Source organism: Cynocephalus volans, chromosome 1 (genome assembly GCF_027409185.1).
Source record: "Cynocephalus volans isolate mCynVol1 chromosome 1, mCynVol1.pri, whole genome shotgun sequence".
Classification (NCBI taxonomy): Eukaryota; Metazoa; Chordata; class Mammalia; order Dermoptera; family Cynocephalidae; genus Cynocephalus; species Cynocephalus volans.
Window position 1 is genome coordinate 29,348,171 of NC_084460.1, and position 25,369 is coordinate 29,373,539.

General features: G+C 46.9%; 2 protein-coding genes across 2 annotated transcripts; both read left to right on the forward strand.

Moving 5' to 3' along the window:
- The first annotated feature begins 231 nt into the window (after positions 1-231).
- On the forward strand, positions 232-11,123 carry BPIFA3 (BPI fold containing family A member 3). The gene is given in 8 exon segments (XM_063090238.1): positions 232-355; positions 5,727-5,877; positions 7,761-7,868; positions 8,547-8,696; positions 9,917-10,001; positions 10,407-10,476; positions 11,016-11,038; positions 11,040-11,123. Coding segments are annotated over 8 exon segments (795 nt in total).
- Positions 11,124-17,419: 6,296 nt separating this feature from the next.
- BPIFA1 (BPI fold containing family A member 1) lies at positions 17,420-25,057 on the forward strand. The gene is made up of 9 exons (XM_063074776.1): positions 17,420-18,002; positions 19,128-19,302; positions 19,435-19,594; positions 21,038-21,145; positions 21,467-21,616; positions 22,786-22,870; positions 23,494-23,557; positions 24,291-24,366; positions 24,916-25,057. Exons 2-8 carry the CDS (start codon positions 19,143-19,145, stop codon positions 24,329-24,331), a joined length of 768 nt encoding a protein of 255 aa, XP_062930846.1. The 5' UTR covers positions 17,420-18,002; positions 19,128-19,142; the 3' UTR covers positions 24,332-24,366; positions 24,916-25,057.
- The last annotated feature ends 312 nt before the right edge of the window (positions 25,058-25,369 follow it).

The window sequence follows — 25,369 nt, forward strand, 5'->3', positions numbered from 1 at the left end:
CCTGATCTCCCGGGTTCCCCCTACCGCTCTCCACATGTGACAGCTTGCTCGCCCTTGTGACAGCTGCCAGGGTCTCTCATACACACGCCCTCCAGTATGCTAGGGGGGCTGACTCTGGCATCATCTTCCTGCAGAAAACCATGAGCCCATCCATCCTGGCGGCCACCCTCACAGCCATCTGCCTAGGCCCTATCTGACCCTTCTTGACACCTGTAGGCCCCAGAACCCAAGATGCATCCACTCCGGAGGCTCCTCATCCTCCTCGGATTGCCGGTCTTGCCCTCGGCACTGCCCAGTCAGTGCTGGCCTGGCCTGGCCAAGGCCCACACAGACAGCAAATCTACCCTGGCAAGAAGTAAGCTAAGTCCTGCACTCTCCTGCTGCCCACAGGGTGGGTGGGGAAGGCTTCGTCTGGAACCCACCCCTGACCTGCTGGGTGACCTCGAGTCAGTCACTTACTTTCTCTTCTTTCTCTTTTTCTTAGATCTTGAGTACAGGAAATTGAGGCTGAGCTAATCATATGCCAATTCATAGCACATCATCATTGTCATGAATCACTACAAGATCCCTCTTCTGTTTTATTTTCCCCCTTTATCCCTTATTCACACTCCCATTCTCCTACTGCCTTGGCAGGCACTGCAGTGTGTTTCATATATGTATTTAATATGCCTGTATCCTTGTACGTGCAGTGTTTGGATTTACACAAATTGCATTGCCATATATATCTCATCCCATTTTTTACTGTTTTCGCTCAACATTATGCTGCTGACATCTATGTTGCTTTGGCTGGTGCAGAGGTCCATAAGATTCATCCACCTCAGTTTACTTGGCCATCCCCCCAGGGATGGACACTTAGGTTATCTCTAACTCCCCACTATTATCAACTACACTGAGGTGAACATCCTTGCACGTGTCCCTGTTAGAAACTGTGGGATATGCCCAGAAGAAGGATGGCTGGGCCTCAGCAGATGGCTGCTGAAGCAGTTGTAAACTCAATTTAACTAAAACTGCCAGAATCCTCCCTAGAATGGCTAAGCCGGTCTACACTTGCTCCAGTAGTAAATGAGCATACCTGTCTTCCCATGTTCCCCAACACTGTAGAGTATCCATCTGTTTTCATCTGCTAGGGCTGCCATAACAAAATATGACAGACGGGGGAGCTTAAACAACAGACATTTATTTTTCACAGTTTTGGAGGCTGAAAGTCCGAGATCAAGGTGCCAGCAGGATTGGTTTCTGGTGAGGCCTCTCTTGCTGGCTTACAGACAACCACCTTCTTAATGTATCCTCAGGCAGAAACAGATCGCCCGGTGTATCTTCCTCATCTTATAAGGTGACCAGTCTTATCAGATTAGAGCCCCACCCTTATGATCTCACTTAACCTTAATCACCTCCTTTGACCCTATATCAAAATACAGTCACATTGGTGGGGGAGGACACATTTCAGTCTAAAACACCATCTTTCTAATTTTTTGCCAGTCTGATGTATAGTTGAGTGATATCTAATTGTTTTGGCTAGACTTTATTTGATTTGTAGGAAGTTTGAGCATCTCACCAGAATTTTGTTAACCATTTTGACTCCTTGGAATACCCTGATTATCTTTTATCCATTTTTAAATTTGCTTTTCTTTTCTTTAATCCTCTTTGATTTGAGGAGACGTTAATTTATTCTTGATATTAGTTCCTTGTCAGATTTATTTATTTATTTATTTATTTTTAATTTTATTTTGTCGATATACATTGTGGCTGATTATTGCTCCCCATCACCAAAACCTCCCTCCCTTCTCCCTCCCCCCCTCCCCCCCAACAATGTCCTTTCTGTTTGCTTGTTGTATCAACTTCAAGTAATTGTGGTTGTTATGTCTTCTTCCCCCCCCCCCGGTTTTGTGTGTGTGTGTGTGTGTGTGTGTGTGTGTGTGTGTGTGTGTGTGAATTTATATATTAATTTTTAGCTCCCACCAATAAGTGAGAACATGTGGTAGTTCTCTTTCTGTGCCTGACTTGTTTCACTTAATATAATTTTCTCAAGGTCCATCCATGTTGTTGCAAATGGCAGTATTTCATTCATTTTTATAGCTGAGTAGTATTCCATTGTGTAGATGTACCACATTTTCCGTATCCACTCTCCTTGTCAGATTTAAGCATTGCTGATATTTTTCCCAGACTGTCATCTATTAACTTTATAGGTCCTTCATTGAACAAGAATATTTTCAAACTGATCAATATTTTATCTTATGTTTTGTATTTGTAGAGTCTTAAGAGCTTGCCCCTACCCCAGATATAGTCTACTCTCTTTTTTCTAATAGCTTAATAATGTCACCTTTCACATTTAGGATTTTAATCTATCTGGAGGCCATCTTTATATTTGTCTATGTTTGTAAGTAGAGAATCAGCTTCACTTTTTTCCATATAATGAATCAGTTTTTCCAGTCCATCTATGGAATGATCAAATTCCCAAACACAAGGATTCACTTCTGAGCTCTCTATGCTGTATCTGTGTATCTGTTTCTACATCAATAACATAATACCTTTTTTTTTTTTTTTTTTTTGTCTTTTTGTGACCGGTAAGGGGATTGCAACCCTTGGCTTGGTGTCATCCGCACCACGCTCAGCCAGTGAGTGCACCAGCCATCCTATATAGGATCCGAACCCGTGGCGGGAGCACCGCTGTGCTCCCAAGCGCTGCACTCTCCCTAGTGCGCCATGGGGCCGGCCCAACATAATACTTTAAATACTACATCTTTGTATATTGCAGTTTTATCTGATAGATCTTTATTCTTCCAAATGAATTCTAGAGTGTGTTGAGTTCTTTTTTAAAAGATTCATCTGGAAATTTGAGTGGGATTACATTGAATATGTTTGTTAATTTAGAGAGAATTTATATTTCTGCAATGTTAGGCCACCCAATCATAAACTTAGAATATCTTTTATTTTATTCAGATTTTACTTTATATCTCATAATAGTTTTAATGTCTTACAAATGTCTTGAGCATAATGTAATTTTTGATTACTTCCTAGAGAATTTAATGGGTTTTTTGCCATAGTAAATGCTACCTAATTTTGTATTATATTTTCTAATCAATATTGCTGATACAGATGAGAGGAAATCTACTTATTTTTGAAAATTGATCTGATATCCAAAAGTCTTGCTGACCTTCTATAGTTCTAATAGTTTGTCCTATTTACTCTGTTGGATTTTCTATCTAAAAAATTATATCATCTGTGAGTAGTGGCAGTTTTATCTTTTTATTCCCCCAAGCCTTCTACTTCCTGTGCCTTTTAATCTTGCATTGAGCCAGGGCCTTCTACTGGAATAGGAATGTATCTAGATTTCTCCACTAAGTATAATATTTTCTGTAGGTTTTTGGAATATAGTTTTTATCACATTAAGGCTGTTCTTTATGTTCCTGGTTTAATAAATTTTTTCTTAATCATAAATCAGTACTGACCTTTAACAAATATTTCTCTGCATCTAAAAGTTAATCAATTTTTTCCTTCAATCCATTAAATGATAAATCGTAGTAATAGATTTTCTGCTGTTGAACCATCTTAGCATTTCTGGAATAAACATATTTTTATAATGTACGGTTAGCTTTTATTAGCTAATGATTTATTTAGGATTTTAGCAAATTTTTCATATGTAAAACTAATATGTTACTTTCTTTCCTTGTACTGCCTTTGAGGCTAGGCAAGTTACCCTAGCCTCATAGAATTAATCTGGCAATTTTTCTATTTTCTTTCACAGTTTCTTTTTTATTGAAGTTTGGTTAAACTCTTCCATAAAACCATCTAGATCAGAAGCTTTAGGAGAATGAGATCTTCAATCTCCATGTCTATTTCTTAAGAAATTTCGTAGAATTTCTTAGATTATAGATGTTTTCCATTTTCCTGCATCAAAACTTAGCATTTTAAGGTTTGCCATAAATGTGTTCATTTCATTTAGGTTATCAAATATATTGGTGTGTAGTTGTGGGCCCAAGTAACCTCATTTATACAATGGGTACAGTTAGAACGTTTATTTATGAGGCTGTTTTGAGACTTAAATGATGGAAAGTACTCATATGTATATGTGGAAAGGGCCTCTTCAACTATATTTATTGCTACAATCATCTCCCACGTATCAGTTATGGAGCTTAGCCGCAAGTAGCAGAAAATACAACAATTAAACAAAGAGTTATCATTTCACACACTGGAAGTCATAGGTATGACAAACTCCAGCTTTGGTTCTGTCAGCAGCTCAAAGCTTCCATCCAGACTGGATTTTGTCCATTTCTCAGCTCTGCTATCATCAGGGTTTCATCCTTAGGCTGCTTTTCAGTGTGGTAGAAAAATGGTGGTTAGTGGTCGGTCTTTGGAGCTACAGGCTGTCTTGCTACTTTCCAATAGAAGAAAGAGAAAGAAACCTTCACCTCAGACATAGAACATAGATCTTCTGTATAGTCTGATAGTGCCAACTTGGGTCACATGCCAACTTTGAATGTGAAAGAGTCACCAAGGGTGAGTCACATAATGATGGCTCAATCAACAGCCTCAACTGGACCAGGAATCGGAGAGAGTGCCTGCATGAGACCAAGGTTCAGATATGAGAAGGATAGGATGGATGAGTGATGGATGGATAGATGAATGAATGAATGAATATTGGATTGGCAACCACTGCTGTCTGCTGCTCACAAATCCCCAAGAGCTACTGTCATCATTAACCAAGCACTGCTAAGAGTTCTAAGCATACCTACAGTTTCCCCTATAGATTAATGTATGTCTCTTCTACTAAACAGAAAAGTGGCTTGTGTCCTTAGTGCCCAGAACATGACCATGACCTGACACCCAGTAGAGCCTCAATAAATATTTGTTAGCTGATTAAATTGATGAATGGTCTTAAATTTCCTTACAAGAATCCTATGAGCTGGGTAGTATTACTGTCCCTGTTATACAGATGAGGAAATCAAGACTCAGGGAGGTGACAGGTTAGGATTTGAACCCAGATCTGTGACACTTTCTTGTCTATAATGATAGAAACAAGGTGTGCTGGAAGGAGGTCTGGGAACTGGCCCTGGAGGACGGGGGTGGGCACAACAATGGTTTCTGCTGCTCTGCAGTCACCCAGAGTTCTCGGCATGGGGCCTGATGGCAAGGTGGTTCAAGTCAGTGAAATAAATGTGCCGTGTGGTGAGCTCGAAGGTTTGTCAGAGCTGGCCCCCATCCTGGGAAGGAAGGTCTGGAGCCAAGAGAGGCAGGACTTAAGCATCCTCATAGTTTTTAAATTTTCCTTCCTTTGGGGGATTTAGTCTTTTTTGCCAGAAGTTCCACTGGGTCCTGCAATTTATTCCAAGCATGGTGTGGGGCGATTTATATTTATTCTCTTTATATTTACCTGCTTATTTTTCTCTTCAACCAACCTTTATTGTGTTCTAGATCCTGTGTATTTGCTCTGTGCTCCAGGCCCAGAGATACAATGCTGGGTAAACTTTCAACCAGAATAAGTCCTTTGAGCAGGCATTGCCTGCGAGATCCTCTGCAGGTGTTTTTCTTTATTTCTCACATCAATCTTGCAGTGCATAATTTCACAGATGAAGAATGTGGGTCTCGGGGAGGAGGTGGTGACATGCATGAATCACTCAGCAAGAAGAGGGTGCGCAGGCCTGCAACCAAGATCTCCTAACTCCGGCCCACCACCCCACCTTTTCCACCACACCACACGATGTCACTAGTCCCTTGTCCTTTTCCAGTTATTGCCCAGGGCCTCATGAAGCACAATGCAGAGAGCCGAATCCAGAACATCCACCTCCTGGACAGTCTGAATGCGTTGGGGCAGATGTCCCCAGGGGTGGTGGGCTGGCTGATCAGCAGCATGAAGCCCCAGCAGCATCAAGTGGACAGGTAAGACCCCAAACCCCATCCCTGGCCCTGGCACTCCCGACAGAGCTCTGGGGCAGAGAGCAGAGCTGGGATGGGGGTGCAAGGCCTGTGAAAAGGGAAAAAGAATGATTGAAGAAAAGATGGTGGAAGGCCCAGTATGAGGATGAGTAGTAGCCTAAAGCCAGATGTCATTTGGGGAGATGGGAGAACAGGGTAATTAAAAGAGACAGCTCAGGAGTGTCTGTGTCTGAATCCTGGCTCTGCTACCAACATTGGGGAAACTGCTTGATCACTCTGGACTCATCTGTAAAATGGGTGCCCAGAGCACAGCTTGGATAAACATCTGGGGTACCAAATGAGCCCAGGACTAGAGTTGAGCATTTGGTTCTCCACTCGATGTCTTGGTAGCTTATGACTGGGCAAAGCATTTGAGCCCCGTGAGCTTCAGCCTTGAGTTCTCATCAATGAAATGGGCATAATTATTGTCCCTGCCTCCGGGAGTTGTTGGGAGCTTTCAGAATCATGCAGGTGACTTGTCTGGTGTGCAGAGGGGATGTGTGACCAATGGTGGCTGTGATTCACCTTGCAGAACTGGGCCTGGCCTGCTTATATCCACCTCGACTCCTTTCTCCCAGTTGGCTGCTCAGCTTCCCAGGTCTCCAAACTGCTCAACTGCAGCCCAGTCTTCCACACTGCTCTGCCCTTGAGCTCCCCTCTCTCTGATTCAAATCCCTCATTCTCTCCATTTTAATGAGCACCAATAGTCACCAGCAGTGTTTTCCTATATGTGCAACCATAATCACCTGGCTTCATTCATTCCTTTAGCAAATGCTACAATTATTCATTGAGCACCTACTGTGTACCAGGACCTGGGCTGGGTAATGGGAATCCAACTATGAACAAAACATGTGGTCACTACCTTTTTGGACCTTGCATCCTACTTAGTGAGATAGACCCCAGGAAGTAAGTAACTAATTTCAGGTGGAGGGACATGTTATGATATAAACTTAGCAAGGTAAGGGGTGAAAGTGAGAGGGCTGACCAGGAGGACCTTTCTAAAGAGGTGGCCCTTAGGTAGAAACTTGAATGAAGAAAAGAGAGAAAATGACATGAAGGACATGGGGAGGGTGTGCTAGGCAGTGAGTGCAAAGGCCCTGGGGTAGGAAAGAGATGGTGGGTTTGAGGATGAGGAAATGTCCTATATGGCTAGGTGATAGGAGATGGGGCTATGGCGGTGGGTGGGAACAGACCCTGAGGTGAAGTTTGGATTTTATTCCAGGAGCAGTGAGAAGCCAGTGGAGAATGTTGAATGGAAGGGGATTGTTATGGCCCTTCTGGCTGCTAATGGGGAATAGTCTGTAGAGAGGCCAAGATCATGGCCGGTAGCCCAGAAAGAGCTGGAGCATCTCCAGGCAAGAGGTGATGGTGACCTAGAACAAGTCAAAGCAACAGAAGTGGTGGACGTGGCCAAACTCGGGATATATTTGCAAGCAGAGCCAACATGATTGCCAATGGGTTGAATGGGGGTGAGGGATGGAGAGAAGTCAAAGACAGCTCCTGAGGCTTTCGCCCAGGCTCCCGGGCAGATGGCAGGGCCGTCAACTGAGAGAGGGAGGCTTGGTCTGAGAACAGGACCAGCGTCTGGGTCTGTACCTTGTCAATAGCTGGCTATGGGTTGAACAACCAAAATTGTATGAAGCTAGTTGTTAGAGGCCATTGGGACAGCTCCCAGCCCAGGGCTCCCACATCTGGCTCTTGCCCTAAGAGCATCTGTAAAAGGATCTGATTCCAAATCCCATTGCCAGGCCCTGCTTACAGATAGGCCAGCCTTGCTTCTCAGCACAACGCCTTCCCTGTTCTGGGGTCCCTCACCCTTGCGGGGCCTCTGCTCTTTCTTTGTATAGTATCAACATCACCAACATTCAGCTGGACTATGGTGGGATCCAGATGTCTTTCCACAAGGAGTGGTTCTCGGCAAACATCTCACTTGAATTTGACATTGAACTGAGACAGTGAGTCATACAGAAGTGGCATCTGAGAGGCACTGTTCCTCCTCATTGGGAACCTGGGAGCTAGGGGGAAATTTAGCAGTCTGGGAAATCCAGATCTTTCTGACCCCAACTTGAATTCAAATCCCAGCTTCAGCACTCACTTGCTGTGTGACCTTGGGCAAGTCACTTTACCTCTCTGAGCCTTGGTTTCTGCAGTTGAAATGTGGATGACACTCATTAGTTGGTGGAAGCAGGTCATTTGCTCATTTAAACCTATGTGTGTTCACTACACCGGGCTCGTTTAAAGAAAGGGAGAAGCGTTTTAATGATCTCAGCACCCTCTGTTCACCATCCTGTTCAAATTACCCTTTGACATTCACTGTCCCCAAGGAAAGGGAAGCCACAGCTGAATGGACAGGTTTTTGAAATCGAGATTAACTCTCATTTTTTGAATTTCCAAGGCCTCTAATCTGTTCTATTTAAAGAATTCTCAAAAGTCTTTCTGGCTAATAGCCATTTTCTCCTTCATCACTGACCTCAGGATTTAACTGGGTCTGGTGTGTTGAAAAGATCCAGAATGCCATGGGCAGCCCCAATGGTGGGCAGTGCCTGCTTTGCCTACACGACAGTCACTCTTCATGTGGCTGCTTCCACCGCCCTCTGTTCCTTCTCTACTTCTGCCCATCCCCCTGTTTGCAGGCCCTTCAATGACAACATCCTAAAGTTGTGTGCACACGTGAACCTCTCTGTGGAGTTCTGGCTGGAGAAAGACGAGTTTGGCCGGAGGGATCTGGTGATGGGCAAATGCCGTGCAGAGCCCAGCAGTGCCCACATGACAGTGCTAACTGAGTAAGGCCCCGGCGCCGCTCCACCCAGTCCGGGCCCCTTCCTGGCAGGCCCTAGATGCAGCCTCACTTCCCACCACCTCGTGGATGAGTCCAAAGCAGATCTCATCCTCTCCCCAGGATCTGCCCTTCCTCCTCTGTTCCTATCCAGTGACAGCCCTGCCACCCTCCCAGGAGCCAGACTCTTTCTCCTCTTCACTCCCCTAGCTCGTCTTCACCGGTTCCCATCAATGACCTCCTGACAGCCCCCGATGGCTCCCTTTCTCTCCATCCCCACAGCCACCACCCCAGCCTATCGTCCACTACCTGGACAATTGCAGGAGCCTCCAGCTGGCTCTGCCTGACTTGGACCTCATCTCCTACACGCCATTCTCCAGCCTGTAGCAGAAGCAACTTTCTAACACAGAAATCTGGTCATGCCCCCAGCCCCTGCTCCAAAGCCTCCAATGATTCTCCCATGCCCTCTGGATGAAGAGCAAACTCCAGAATGTCACTCAAGGCCCTACTTGTCCTTTCCTCGGCCTGGCACTGTAGTGCTTTGCCCTCCTGCCTCTGCGAAGGCTCCACAGCACACCGCAGGTTTTCATACCACTGCGCCTTTGCACCTGTGGATCCTTTGGCCTGGGATGCCCTCCCTGTCTTCTCTAAAGCTCCTCCTCATCACTCATTCATTCTTCTGTTTCTCAAGAATCTGCTATATGCCAGGCTCCATGCCTGATGCTGGGGATACAGTGGGGAACAAGACAAAAGGAAAAAGAAAAAAAAAAAAAAAAAAGAGCTTAATGAAGCTCTGCAGACTGGCTGACCACGTCTGTCAATTTCAACAGACTGTGAGTCTCTTGAGGGCAAGATCTGTATCTGATTTATTTCTGTAATTCCAGAATACTGAAAACAACTATGACCTCGGTGGATGTCTGTTCATTTATTCATCAGACGTTCGTTTAGTGCCTAGATTGTTCCAGACATTCACGGAGGACAGTGTAGGGGAAAGACTGTGGACTCTGGGGCTCTACTGACATAGTTCTAATACAATTAGTACTTACTAGCTGTGTGACCTTGGGCAAGTCACGTCACCTCTCTGAGTTACCCCTTAGACAATGATACTTCTTGTATAGGGCTAGGCAAGGATTAAAAGACTGTGTAAGGTGTAGTCAACATATACCACTTGGCATTAATTTTGCTGGATTTATTTGTTCTGTTCTGTACACTTACTTCTCTTTCTAGGGCTGTCCCACCAAAGATGAAACCTTTTCTCCACAATCTCAAAGAGAACTTAGAAAAAGTTATACCACACCTGATAGAAAACCAGGTAAGTTTGAGAAAAATATTTGTGCCTTGGGCATCCTTGATACTGAACGTCAAGGCATATGTATATATAGGTAATTTAGCAAAAGGTTTCAAACCTTGGGCTTTAGAACTGGAAAAATCTCAATTAAAAAATTCATTTTTGCCATGGGCAAGAGATTTAGCTTCCTCAGCCTCAGTTTCCCCATCTGTAGCATGGGAACCATCACAATCCCTATCTCATAGAGTTGTCATGAGGTCTCAGGGAGACAAAGCGTGGAAGGACCACGCATGACTTTTAGTGTGTAGTTGATGCTCAATACAAGGGAGCCTCTCTTGCCCCAATTCCTGTTGGAAATCCAGCCACAGGCAATACGGTTTTCTTTTCCCAGCCCCTGTCCTGACCCTTCTCTCTGTGCTGGTGGCCCAGGTATGTCCTCTGATCGGTGAAATCCTCAGGCAGCTGGACGTGAAACTGCTGAAAAGCCTCACAGATGAGTGTCTGCTCTATCCAGGAAGGACTCCTCAGGGTTGGCAAGTGGCTGAAAGAGGTACCCCCACTCCTGGAGCCCCCAGTGAGGCCTGCTGAGGGGTATCTGCAGGTGCTGTGAGAACACTTTAGAGGTGACCATATTATGATGACCACTACTGTACCTTGGGAGAGCAGAGGAGACCACTACCAAGCAGGTTGTGCCCTGCCATGTCACTCAGATCGTCAGGTTACCAAAAATTCTAGCTTCTCTCAAGATCTCCACCCAAACCAGTAGGGAACACTGGCCCCACTCCAAACCTAAGACCACCCCACTCTGGTTGCTGGTAAACAGCTAGTCCCTGCCCTCATGGAGCTCACAGTTTGGTGAATGGAAGGCAACAAGAAGTGAGTAATTGAATATCACTTGGAAAGAGTTTTAATGTGAATGCTCCTGGCACCTGCCCTTAGTGGGCACACATGGATGAGAGTTTCCATTCAGTGTGGCCCTGGGGTTGAAAGGGTGGACATGCTAGTGACTGGCGTTGCCTCTTCTCCTTACAGAACAAGCTGCTGCTCATGAATTCAGCCATCCATGAATCCAGATGACCCTCCACACGCCAGGCTGGAGGCTCCTCGGCTGTCTACTGTCGATCAGAAAGAGATTCCACATCTTGAGACCTTAAGTCTCCCTCAGAGTGGGGCTTCTGATATCCCTGAAACCTTTATCGCAGGCCCTTTGGACACCCTGTCCTCTCCCACAATAAACTCTAGCTCCAAGTAGTGCATGAGTCCCCCGCCTGGGCCCTGAGCTCTAGGTCCAGACGTCAGACCTGATCAAGTGTCCGTTCTGAAAATGAACATTCCTAGGTTTGCTCATCAGCCCAGAAATGGCAGAGAAAATGCTCTTGGCCTGTATTTTGCAGCCAGTAGCCCACCAATGTCTTTGCTCGTCAATGCAGGGAGGGGCCTGTTGAGATTTCCCAGTCCTTCATTCATTCAACTCATATTTATTGAGCACCTGTTATGTACCAAGAATGTTGCTGGGCTCCAATGGGGTGTACAGAAAGGGTGACAAAGTGGAGAAGTAAAAACATTGGCGCTAGATCTGAGTTTAAATTAGATTCAGCCCAACTAGAAGTTCCATGAAGGTATGGACCCCAGGCAGCATGGTGACAATCAATCTCCAGCCCTTGGCATAGGGCTGGCACAGAACTTGAGCTCAGCAAATATCCGTGAATAAATGAGTGAATGAATCGTAGTCTTAGGACTCACTAGCTGTGTTTGGGACAAAGGACTTTACCTTTTGGTCTTCACCATCTGCAAAATGGGAATAGAAATCTTGCAGGATGTGGAGCAACAGGAGCTCTCACACACTGCTGGGGGGAGGTAAATGATACCACTACTTTAGAAAACTGTGTGGCAGCATCTACTAACGCTGAACATATGCTTGCTCTATGACTCCACAATTCCACTACTAGGGTCTACTCAATGGAAACACCTGCATGTATGCACCAAAAGACAAGGAGGCTCATAGCAGCAATGTTAATAGTAGCCCCAAACTAAATACTCTCCTAAATGCCCACCAAAAGAATGAGTAACTAGAATGGGTAAATGTCTTGTGGGATAGTTCCTCACTGGAATACTCTAGTAATGAAAATGACTTGCAGCTGCACATGACCACATGGATGAATTTCCTAAATGTAATATTAAATGAAAGAAGCCAGACACAAAAGAACACGTGTTGCATCTCCCATTTATATGAAGCTCAAAAATAGCAAAACTAATCCATCCCATCAGAGGTCAAGGTAGTGGTTACCTTGGGGCAAGGGTTAGCAATTAGGAGGGGCTCGAGGGGGCTTCTGGAGAGTTGGTAACGCTCTTTCTTGATCTGAGTGCTGGTTATGGGAGGGGTGTTTGGTTTGTGAAGATCTATTGAGCTATTCACTATGTATATTTTTCTTATATGTAATATATTTTAATAATTTTAAAAATTAAAAAAATATATTTACCTTACAGGTTATTTGTGAGGAGTATGTGAAAACCATTTGTCATATGTTTAGTATGTGCTAGATCCATGTGAAATACTTACCAAATGTCATTTAACTCATTGTTAATGGTTTGGCTATTCGTTATTCAATTATTAAATATTGGTTCCCACCCTCCTCCAGCCAAGGCTTGGGAGAGCATCCTGAGAAATCAAGGGGGAATGACACACATGTTAATAACGACAGCACACACACACTCGCATTAAGTACTTGGTATGTGCCAAGCTTGGTGCTCAGAGTTTACATACAGCATCTCATCAATGCCTCACAGCAACCCCATGAGATGCAAAACTGTTATTCCATTTTACACATGAGAACACAGAGAAATAAAGTCACGTGCCTAAGGTCACACAAGTTGACTGCACTCAGGCAGCCAGATTCTGGAGCTCACATTCTTAACTACTGGAAAGCCCCCCTCCCAGTCTTCTCTCCTTTCCTTTCAGCACCCCCCACCCTGCCACATCCACACACACACACACACACACACACACACGCACACACGCACACACGCACACACACGCACACACGCACACACACGCACACACGCACACACACGCACACGCACACGCACACACACACGCGCACACACACACACACACGGGGTTGCCTAGAAGCCAAGGTCACACACACACACACACACACACACACACACACACACGGGGTTGCCTAGAAGCCAAGGTCACACACACACACACACACACACACACGCACACACGCACACGCACACACGCACACGCACACACACACACACACACACACACACACACACACACGGGGTTGCCTAGAAGCCAAGGTCACACACACACACACAGGGGGTTGCCTAGAAGCCAAGGTCACACACACACACACACACACACACACGCACACGCACACGCACACGCACGCACACACGCACTGAGGGGGGAATGGTGAAATACGTGTTCGGCTGGACTGACGAGCTCGAACAAGGAAGTGTCAACAGCCCGGGGATGAGAACAGGAGCCTCCTGAGAGCCTCAGGTCTCCATCTTTCAATTCCAGCTCCCTAATCCGAAATGCTTCGTTGGGGATTTGCAACCCTAAACGCCCATGTTCAAACCGATGATTCCCCTTGACATACTTGAGTTTGTGGGGTTCTTTCTGCTCATGATTCAAAGAACAAACACAGGAGGGCTGGGCCCATCCCAGGCGAGGCTGTCTGGGCCCTTGGCTAAGACGGTCCTCAAGGGGCCTCCTTGGGTTTCTCTCATTCCATTTTCATTTTAAGGTTCTCAGAGATGTGGACTCGTCACGTTTTCTCCTGGAAGGGTTGTTGGGAAATGGTCCTCTATTGTGACACTGCGATCCACAGTGGGAGGTGGTTTAAGCTAAAATTCAGCTTCAGATGTTCAGAACATGGTCCAGGCCCTGCCCATGGTCCAGGTCCTGCCCGTCTGTGCTTCTAACTTCATGCCCTTCACTGCAGGTGCTGCCTCTGTGCCAGGCATCGGGCTGAGAGCTACATTTCTTTCCCCAAATTTTAACCCTCCCACAGAACCAGGAGGTGAGTGTCATTAGCTCCATTGTATAAGTGAGGAAATGAGGCTCAAAAAGAGGAAATATTGAATAAGTTCTAAAGATCTAGCTACTGTACGACATTGAGCCTGCAGTTAATGATACCGTATTGCATACTTCAGAGTCTGTTAAGAGGGTAGATCTCATCTTAAATGTTCTTACTACAATAAAATTTTTTTTTAATTAAAAAAGGAGAGAAGCATCTTGCCCAGAGTCATACAGCTGGTAACTGGCTGAGCCAGGCTTGGAACTCAGGGCTGCCTGACTCCACAGTCAGTGAGAGGACTCAGAGAAGATGGACAGACAAGTGCTTTCCACACTGAAGACTGCGATGAAAACTTGCTCTTGAAGTGAGAGCACTAAAGCCGGCCAGCCCCAAATGACAGTCTGACTTCGCCCCTGCCCAGCTGAGGTGACCCTGGGCAGGTTACTGCCCTCCCTGAGCCTCAGTTTCCCCACAGGATTGTTACAGAAGGTATCAAGGTCTAGTGTCTCATAGAAGGTTATTATTATTATTATTTGCTCTAAATGGGAAGATTCATGATAGCTTTCCAGAAACCCTCTGAAGTTTCCAAGCCCATCTGAAGGTCCCCTCTCACTCAGCCCCCAACCAGACCTTGCTCCCAGGGAACAGACCTACCATCCCATTCCCAAGTCCTGGAAAATAGCCTTTCATAGGTCAGAGCCCTTTGAAAAATAAAATCAACTCTGCCCTTTAATAATTAATCTCTTGACTCACAAAATGACACCAGTCAAGGTTCCCAAATACAAACATAATCTCATAAGTAAGAAGAAAAGGGCACCATTTACAGTTCTCGAGAAACACACTGAGATGTCATTGATGTCACCAGTGTGGGAAAACAATGTCTTAAAATGTTACCCTTGTGTCCTTCATTTATTCCCTGATGCCCTGAGACACTTCCCCTGCTCAAGGCATGGATCATGCAGCCCCTGTGGCTTCAAGCAAGGACAGTTTCAGCAGAAGCGGAAAGAAGGCTCCTGGGTTTCAAAGGCAGGGGTTTTGACAAAACTATAGTGACAGAAATCACATCAGTGGTTGCCAGTGGGTGGGGTGAGTGTGTGACTATATCGGGGCAGCATGAAGGTCTTTTTTGGCATAATGGAACTGTCCTGTGTCCTGATTACTACAATGGTGGCCACATAAAACTGTACAAGTTAAAACTCATAGAATCGTACACCAAAAGAAAAAGTCAATTTTACCGTACGTTAACTTTTTTCTGTTTTTAAAGCCTGGGTTTTTGAATTTTAAAACTCAGGGCATAGGAGACTTTGAGACTAGCACACACATGATGAAGTTGAAGCAAGCAAGCCTTCCTGCCCATGACTAGAAAATTCCCCATGTGGGGTGGTGGAGGGTGATAGCCCAAGAGAAACTGAAGAGAACATAGTTCTGGTGGGTTCTGGAAAGTGTCTCGTGTCCTTGCCAGTCCCCAGGCAAACCTTGGCATGGGGGAGGGGTAACAGAAAGCCCAGCAGATGTGCTGGGTTCAAGAACAGAGGGTGTCTGTGCCACACTCCGTCCCAGAGCCAAGAAGGTGACAGGCCCAAGCGAGAGATGGTTGATGGGAGGAGGGTCTAGCTAGGGCCAGGCAGATGGGCTTGAACAGCCCAAAGAATCCAGGAACAGCAGAAGAATTCTGTGTGTTTAACAAGCGGATTGAAAGTAAGTGCTAAATCCAGAGGCCTTTCGGACAGAAGGGGAGCAAGTTGTCTCGGCAGCATGGGGGCCAGATGACACATGGACATCTCCATATTTCCAGTCAAAATTAGGGACAGAGAAGCCTCCTTCAGGTGCCTTGGCACAAATGAAGTCCCTGGAACAGAAATGAAACTCAGGGGAAAACAAAAAAGTTTGTAACTGAGTAAAATGGCATTTGAAGTGGTAATTGAACTAGAGATAAATTAGAAAGAAAAATGTGTGAACAGCTGAGTTTATGAGCTGAGAGTCATACCAGGTCCCCAAGAAAAATGTGTGAACACCTTAGTTTATGAGCTGAGAGTCATACCAGGTCCCCAAATGTTATATCCCCATTTCCCTGTGAGGTAGATAGCATCCTCCCCATTTTACAGATGAGGAAATTAAAGTTTGGGGACTGGAGTGACTAGCCCAGGGTCACAGGATTTGAACAAGGGCTCTTTGAGCCAAAATCCCTCCGCTTTCTGCCATAACACACACACAGCCTCCTGGCTTCAAATCAGAGAATGCAAGCTTTGCATTAACTGGCTACACAAACTTGACTCATTTGCCTCAGTTTCCCCACAAAGATAGTAGCAACCCGACCCAACCCACAGAGTTGCAAAAAGATAACAAAAAGAGGGACCACTCTGAGGATGACTGTCACATACGAACTGGGGGAAATCTCCAGCAAGAACCTTGAATAAATAATTGAGTTCAAAACCATTGCCCTGGCCCTTTGGAGGCACCGACTGGCCCCTTGGAGGCACCGACTGGACACTTGGAGTCACCGGAGCAGGCACGGTGAAGGCATGGCTTGAGGGGATGGGGGAGGGGTGATTTGCTCCAACCCTCACTTGCTGTGTGTCCCCGGGAAGTCGTCACCCTCTCTGATCCTCGTTCTCCTCATCTGACATATGAGGAACGTCAATATGAAGCACTCTCATGGAGATGAGGTTCAAGTGTGGAGAGCACCCGGCACACAGTAGGTGCTTCATAAATGCACATTTCTTCCTTCTCTCTCCACTTTGGCTTATAAGGTGTTAGGCTTTGCAGGGCAGAAGCTGTTCTCACCATTCCAATACCTCGGCTTCTTCGTGCTTCAGGACTTTCATCTGCAACATAGATTCCAAAGGCCCAAGTGATGGGGACAAATGCCTTGTCACTCATCTGAGGAAGGGCAGAAGAAAGGGCAAGGGTAGAGACCAGGGCGCCACAGGACCCCTCAGGCCTGGGAAGCTGGAAAGACTTCTCCAGGATATAAAAGTGAAAAGCACGAGAGCATGAAATTCGCAGACGTGGGAAATCAGAATGGCCAGCGAGCGTGGAGAAGGCCTCTTCATCTCCCCACACAGTGACTCAGAGAAAGGTCTGGAGTGTGAATGCCAGCTGGGCCACTCTGGACATGTCACCTCCCATTCGGAGCCTCAGTTTTCCCCTTGTAAAAACTCATTCCCTCCTCACACAAGGCTGGGAGGATTCGGGGGGATGCTGTGTGTGAAAAACAGCACCAGGCCTGGCATACAGCAAGACTCGGCAATGACAGCTGTCAACATTGTTTCCATCGCTATTTTTAACAAATGAGTTGAGTTCTAACCCAGCCACGTCCTCTCTGTGACTTTGTGCACTTGTCCCCACTGGGCCTCACTTTCCTCCTCTGTAGAGGAGGAGCAGTCACCTCTCCCAGGGTTCTTGGGAGGACATAGAGCCCCCATCTCATCACTTCGTGCAATACAGGCTCAGAAAAACAACAGGCCCCTACCCTGGAATTGAGGGACACTCTAGATGTAGGAAGTCAGATGTAGTTTGACTCTTTGACACCATGGGAACAAGAATCCTCCAAATGCAATAAAAGAATCAGGCCAGGAAAGGAAAAGAGCCAAGAGATGAGACTGAGGTCCCCTCCTGGGCTCCAACTTGCTGCTGCTTCTTGAGTTCCAAACATGATCCTCCAGGTCACCTGGGAGCGTGGGTTCCCAGCCTCAGCCCCTCTCATGAAACCATGAAGTCTTGAGTAACATCCCATATCATGTTTTTCTTTGTTTAACTTGTCGACCAAATAGCTTAACTGTCCCACCTGCTAATGTGATTGGCAATTATTTACTTTGGAGAGCCCTGAAAGACACTACCAGATTGCAGAATTCTTAATTATCTAGATACTCATCATCCAATCGTAAGTTTCCTGATTCCCATGCTATAAAAGAGGCTGGCTGCTTGGCAGAAGTGGGAAGGAGAGAGAAGAGGAGACCGGAACAGCTGCTGAGACCTCTGAGACGCCCAGGTGAGACCTGCCCCTCCGCTGCCCCTCTCTGCTGTCCTGGTGGCAGGAATGCTGGTGTACTTGCTGTGGGGCAGGAACTGACAGACTGCACTCAGAACCACTCCCTGGGGCTCTTGCAAGAGAAACTGAACTGGCCACTTTCAAGGACATGGGGATGGCCATCCACTCTGCTTTCCTGAGAGAATGCTAACGCTGGTATAGAAATGAGTGCTATTCATACCCTAACCGAGATCTCTAAGGCAAGAGTTCCAACTTGAGGTTGCCAGAGTGGATAAAGTTCATCCACAAACCTCCGAAAACTGGCTGCCCAATTTGGATGCTTTTTTCTGTGACGAAGGTCTTTAGCGTTCATTGGATTCTGAACAGGTCTGTTGTCCAAAAGAGATCCTCAGGTCCTGGTCAAAGTTTACCTTTATGGGGAGGCCACACAGGCTCTTTGGGCCAAAAACATCTTTCAATTCCCGCCAGCCACAACACTGATGGAAATCTGGCCACATGGGACAGTTGATGGAATTTTGCCCAAAGCAGCTAATTGTCCCCAAAGTATGAGTTCTGGCCTGTACCCAAAGCCATGGTGATATAGTGTAACTTGCAAGGGTGTCCACAAACCATCATGGCCTGAACCCAGACCACAGGACTTAATGGGGATGTGGCAAAGCAGTTCAGTTCTTCAGCTGCTTGCATGTTTAAGCCTTTCACGTGCTTTTTCTGAAGAGCAGGACCTCAGGGCAAGGATTCAAGCCTTTGTGAGCAAGCCCGATCAGAGAGTAAATCTGATGGACAATTAATTTAAACAGAGGCCTGTGGGTCAGACGGATCTGCCTCCAAATTCTCTCTCCACTATGCACTTGTGACCGTGGGGGAAGAAGTTACCCACACTTGCTAGATCTCCACTTCCTCACCTGTGCAATGCAGGCAGTAAGTGCCCGCGTCCTAGGGTTGTGCTGAGAATGAAACTGGTTACCAAGTGTCAGGCAGCCTGTTGCCTGGCGCTCAGCAGTACCAACTATTGCTAATCACACCCTCGTGTTCTGGGAGCAGACAAATGAGAACTGCACCCTCAGTGGGGCACGGATGAATTCTTCTGATATCCTTGTCACACTGGGCCCATTGTTCTGTCCACAGATACCAGGAGACAAGATGTTTCAAATTGGGGGCCTCCTTGTGTTCTGTGGGCTGTTGGCCCAGACCACAGCCCAGCTTGCAGGCCTGCCCTTGCCCCTGAACCAGGCCCTGCCCTTGGCTGTAACTCCAGCCCTGCCCTCAAGTCCCACAGATCTCGCTGGGAGCTTGACAGGTGGTAAGTGAGCCTGTGACAGCCTCTTTAAGGTGTGTGGGCGGGGGGGAGAAGGGCAGGGATAAATGGGGGAGAGAGTCTGAGGGTCTGGAATTATGAGATATGACCCCTAGAGATCCTTATACCCATTTCCAGCTCTCAGCAGTAGCCTGCTTTCTGGGGGTCTGTTGGACATTCTGGAAAACCTTCCACTCTTGGACATCGTGAAGACAGCAGGAGGTACTTCCAGTGGTCTGCTTGGGGGCCTGCTTGGAAAAGTGACTTCAGTGATCCCTGGCCTGAACAACCTCATTGAGTGAGTTGCCCTAAAATAAGGCCTTGTTCCCCCTAGGGAACCCCAGTTGGACATCTGCTAGCCCAAGGCAGCAGCCCAGAAAAAGGGAAAGGCATGGTTAGAACGTGGAGCTAGGACTCACCGCTGAGTCTTTTCTCCAGTCTGGCCGGGGACCTGGCCCTCTCATACCAGCAATCTCCCTAGTCCTGAAGCATGTCATGGGGCCCCAGCATCACTGTAATCTTTACAACAACCCTCTGATTTAATAATCTCCAGCCTGCAGATGAGACAACTGAGGCACAGAGAGGTGCCTGTGCTCACACACTGGAGGGATACAGAGTAAGAAGTTGAACTTGAACTTACTTAAGTCCAAAGCCATGGCCTTTTCTATTACACCATGGTCATTTTGTTCTCCCCACTTGCGGAATCCCTTAGAACACAGGCTACCTCTGAGGTAGGCGAGTGAGAGGAGGCTGTCTTCCTCAATTATATCATCAATGGGATGTCTACGGAATGATCTAACATCATGTTTTCCATGAGACGCCTGATAGCTCTGTAAGCAAGAAGCAGTAATGGAAAGCTTGATGCCAGTGGGGTGGCAAAGCCTGAGTCCCTGATCGTGCTGGATCAAAGTCATTTCCAAGATTCCTACCCATCCCTTCCCAACAAGCACTTGCCTCCCTGACTTGGAAAGAGACAGACTTGAGTTTGATTTCCAAATATACCATGCACTTGCTGGGTGACCTGAGATAAGGCAGTCAATCTCTCTGGGCTTGATTTCTCCATCTGTAAAATGGAGATTATAGTACCCACAGAGAAAGACTGTTGGAAGGACTGAGGAAAATATGGACTGAAGATGACCTGGCACCATGACTGGCTCAGACAAGAGGCTTACTTCCACTCTTTCTGCATTCTCCCTGACCTTCTGCTCCTCAATTGCTGTAATAAACACTGGTGATTGACCTGCCATTGAAGGTCATGACTGGATGAGTGATTCCTACCCATAAATGTTTGTGCAGGTTTTACTCCAGTTGCCTGTATATCTTCCATTCATCCACAGACCAATCCGTCCATCCATTCACCCATTTTTCCTTCCATCTGACCACTTACTCGTCCATCCATCCACCCACCCACATATCCATCTACTCACCCTCCCATCAAGCCACAAATCAGCCAGTATGGACTAGCCACTTTCCTTGTTTGACTCTGAGCAGCATACAGGATGCCAATATCTAGATGTGGTCCCTAGACTAGACATGAAGAGAGGGCAACGTGTGTCAAGATCTGATCCAGGGCAGAGGCTGGGAAAGACCAGTGTGACTCAGAACCCAAAGTGGCTTTTGCTGCAAGACTCCCAGATGGGTAGCTCCACCACTCGGATTAGTAAGGTTGGGTTGAAGGTGGTTTCAGGGTTTGGGGCCAGAGGAGTTAATGTTTCTCCCTGCAATGTTTTTTCCTGGACAGTATAAAGGTCACCAATCCCCAGCTGCTGGAACTTGGCCTTGTGCAGAGCCCTGATGGTCATCGTCTCTATGTCACCATCCCTCTGGGCATGGACCTCAATGTGAATACGTAAGTGCGTCCCATGGGTGAAAGGGAAGAGGCTCACCAGGCGAGACTCTGGTGACCCTGGGTAGTCAAAAAATGGATGTTAGATGCTAACACACCTGAACCTCCAACTTCAGTTCATTTGCTGCTATGCTTAGTGACCTTAAGTCACTTGAAAAACTCACTTGACCACTTTGAGCCTTGGTTTTCCCTACTGGAAAATGAGATGATTACTCCATGGGCAAGATGGAGTGAAGCGAGGTGAGGTATTCCTGGCAAGAAGAAAACCCCATTTGCCTTGGAACATGGTGGGATCAGATACCAGTAGGGCTATCTCCTCTACAGGCAGCTGGTTGGAAGTCTGTTGAAGCTGGCTGTGAAGCTCAACCTCACTGTGGAAATCTTAGCTGTGAAAGATGAGCAGCAGAAAATTCACTTGGTCCTTGGTGACTGCACCCACTCCCCTGGCAGCCTACGAGTCTCCGTGCTTGATGGGTGAGGCTGGGAGGGTGGCTTCTCCTGCCCAGAGACAACAGGGTGGAGTGATGGATGGATGGATGGATGGATGGAAATGTGGAAAAATGAAAATATAGATGAATGAGAGGACAGAAGGGTAGGAAGATGGATGAGAGGAAGGGAGAGAGGATGGATGGGTGGATGATGGATGGATGGGTGGACGGGTGGATGATGGATGGATGGATGGATGGATGGATGGGTGGATGGATGGGTGGATGGATGGATGGATGGATGGATGGATGGGTGGATGGGTGGATGGATGGATGGATGATGGATGGGTGGATGGATGGATGGATGGATGGATGGATGAATGGATGGATGGATGGGTGGATGGATGGATGGATGATGGATGGGTGGATGGATGGATAGTTAGATGATCAGGTGAATGGAGGAAAGGATAAACTCATAGATGTATGAACAGATGGATAGGAAAATGGATGGGCAAATAGTCACTTATCCCTTCTTAAGTCAAACTGACCAATTTTAAGCTGGATTAGGCAAGAATAAATCTGAGTTTAAGTCCCGCTTACTACAGGGAGGTGGAGAGAGATGAAGGGCTTCCTGTGTGAACTTGAATACTGTCCCTGCAGTTTGGGTCTTGGCTTACTTATGTGTAAAATGAAACAACAGTGGGTTTATTGGCAGACTCCACCAGGACGATAGGTGTGAAAGTGCTTTGTCCTGGTAAGGGTTAAAATAGATATAGATCCTAACTAGGTAACTTATTTAAGTTACCTGTCATATGGGGAGACCGAGTCACACATAGGCTGTAAGAGCCATCCACACCATGGCTGACATTTAGTGAACACACACACTGTGCTTCACATGCATCGTCTCATTGACTCCTCGTGACAACCACACACTAAGCACTGTTTGTCTGTTTATGGCTTCTACAAAGTCTTACTAAACACCTACCGTGTCCTGGAACCGTGTGTTTCTTCTACACATACCTGTGTGTGCACTGCTGCTGCATAGGGTATAACTCCCTTTGGATGGGACCCTTGCTCTTTAGTGCACATGGATGTGCATGGACAAGGCCTGGTTTCAGGAACTGAGTGCTGAGACTGTGGGACACACAGTGGCCCCTATGAAGGCTTCTGCGTATCAACCTCAGGCCTCTGCATTGCCCCGTGGCCTTTTTCTTTCAGACTCAACCCCCTCCCCATTCAAAGCCTTCTCGACAGCCTCACGGGGATCTTGAATAAAGTCCTTCCTGAGCTGGTGCAGGGCAAGGTAAGTGGGCAAAAATTGGAGGCCCCTGATCTTTGGGACTTAGAGCTTCTCAGGCTGAAAGCGAGCCCTGGGGTGAGCTGGTTTAAGACCGTAAGTTGGATAAGTAAATTCCATCCATCGATCTATCCACCCATTGATCCACCTGTCCATGTTTCTTCCTTCCATCCTTCCAAGCACATTGATTGGTTTCTGCTCTGGGCCAGGTCCTGCACATGTCCACACTGCAGCTGAAATGCACTGGCTCCTGCCCTGAGAAGCTCCCTACCCAGCCCTCTGTGGCCACAGATGAGCAGTCCTCCAGCCTGTGCGGGGGCCTCCTATAACCAGAAACTCACCTCTCCCAGAGCACCCCACTCTATTTAGAAACAGACATGACATCCCAGCATGAATGCTGGGCCCGCTGTGTGATTTGAGCACTTCACAATACCCCTTAGGTCTTCAGTTTCTCCTTCTGCCTAGTGTGCATCCACTCTCCCTGGATTGCTTTGAATCATACACTTTCAGACACAGAAAAGTGATTTTTTTAAAAAGCCCCCCGGAGAATGCATGCTGAGGATGATGATGCTCCTAGGGTCTCCCTACAGGTGCCACTTAGCCTAACTGCCCTCTCTGCCCCGGGTCAGGTGTGCCCTCTGGTCAATGGGGTTCTCAGCCGCTTGGATGTCACCCTGGTGCATGACATTGCTGGTAAGTACCTGGTTCCAAGCCTTCTCTCCCCCTCTGCAGGAGCAGCAATTTCCCCCAAGAAATTTTGTCCCTGTACACCACAGGACAGCTAGGTTCCTCTGGCATCCACTCGCCTCATCTTGGGTTTTTATTTCCCAAGAATTATCCGACAATTTGATGTTAGACCCTGTCTCCCCATCAGCCCTAACACTGAGTTGGTGGAAGGAAGCCTGGCCCACTCCAAGCCCAGCCTGAGTGTAGTGGATCCCCACAGCTCCCATTGCCTGGACCCTGCCACAGGGGAAATAGGTGTATGAGCCCATTTCTGTTGCTTATAACAAAATACACGGAACTGAGTGATTTTTAAGAAAATGAAATTTATCGTTTACAATTTCAGAGACTGGTAAATCCAAAGTCCAGGGAACACATCTGGTAAAGGCTTTCTTTGATGGTGACTTCAGAGACAGCAGAGTATCACATTGCAAAAATGGCAGAGCAGGGAGAGGGAGATATTCCTTTTTAAAGACCTCAGAACCATGCCCCGACCATCATTTTCAATCCATTCACTACAGCATGGTCCTCTGATCACCTCTTCAAGGCCCTACCTTTCAATTACCATAACAGGATTTTGCATCCTCTTAACACTGTCACAGTGGGGTTAAGTTTTGGGGAACACTCAGTCCAAGGCATGGGAGACATTCCTGGACTCTTTCACACCAACATCATGATTCCAGTCTGTTTTTTTATTTCCTAGATATTCTAATCCACGGACTAGAATTTGTCATCAAGGTCTAAGCTTTCCAGGAAGGGAGCTGGCCCCTGCTGAGCTGGTGAGTGCTGTTCCCCACTCCCCAGGATTTGGGTTCCTGGCTGTTCTTCTGGTAGAGGGCAGCAGGGGCTTGGAAAAATGACATTAAAAAAAAAAAAGAGACAAACATCCATATAGACACTCACACAGATGTACAGAGAAATCCACAGAAAAGCTGACAGAGGTGGAAAGACACAGGCGGCACAGTACACAGCTACAAAGAGAAACACGAATGGTGTGTTTCACACCCAGACACACACGCAAATGCCCAAACACATGGTCACTGATACGGATGTGCATACTCTCATACCAGCACATGCACACATGCATGCACACATTTGCAGACTCGCCACACACAAGCTCACATGTATACACAAACACACATTCATTCAAACACATGCATGAGAAGCCCCCGGCCCCAGCCTGGCTACCCCTGTGGGTGAGACAAGACCCTCCAGCCCCAGGGTCTCAGCCTCCTCCTGTCCCTCTGAAGGGCAGGTTTGATGATGGGCCAGTAGCTATCAGTCAATGACCTTGAGTCTCCATTCTGATAGGAGTCTTCTCCCAACAGAACATTTCTGGCTGCTCGATCTATTACCTGCTGTCCAGCTTCCCAGAGCTCACAGAAGACTGGTCCATGTGCCAAAAAATGCATGGCTGCCTTCTATCCAAGGAACCTACTCCCCCTGCTTTCCCATCAGGCATGTATAACACCCCATGTTCCTTAACAAATAAAATGGCTCTTCTGCACTGGGGACCTTGTCATTCTTCACCATCACTGGAGGGCTCATAGTTTGGAAAGAGCCTTGACCTGGGTGGTTGGGGCCATAGAACAGAGTTTGGACCTTAATGGTCTCAAGCAGGTCAAGGAGATGTTCAGATATATGTGAACTTCAGAATGATTGCCCTGGTGTCCTTAGGAAATGTGGACAAGAGGTGTGGTACATGTCATACTCCAGGCACAAGTGATAACACACAAGGTTGCTACACAAGAGTGAAAATGGCAGAGGTGAGAGATGTTCAGG

What these genes read in the sequence shown, in the direction of transcription:
- BPIFA1 (XM_063074776.1), top strand. Translation starts at nt 19,143, where the DNA reads ATGTTTCAAATTGGGGGCCTCCTTGTGTTCTGTGGGCTGTTGGCCCAG. An exon ending in CGCTGGGAGCTTGACAGGTG is followed by an intron (nt 19,303 to 19,434) that starts GTAAGTGAGCCT and finishes ACCCATTTCCAG; the next exon opens with CTCTCAGCAGTAGCCTGCTT. An exon ending in CTGAGCTGGTGCAGGGCAAG is followed by an intron (nt 22,871 to 23,493) that starts GTAAGTGGGCAA and finishes GCCCCGGGTCAG; the next exon opens with GTGTGCCCTCTGGTCAATGG.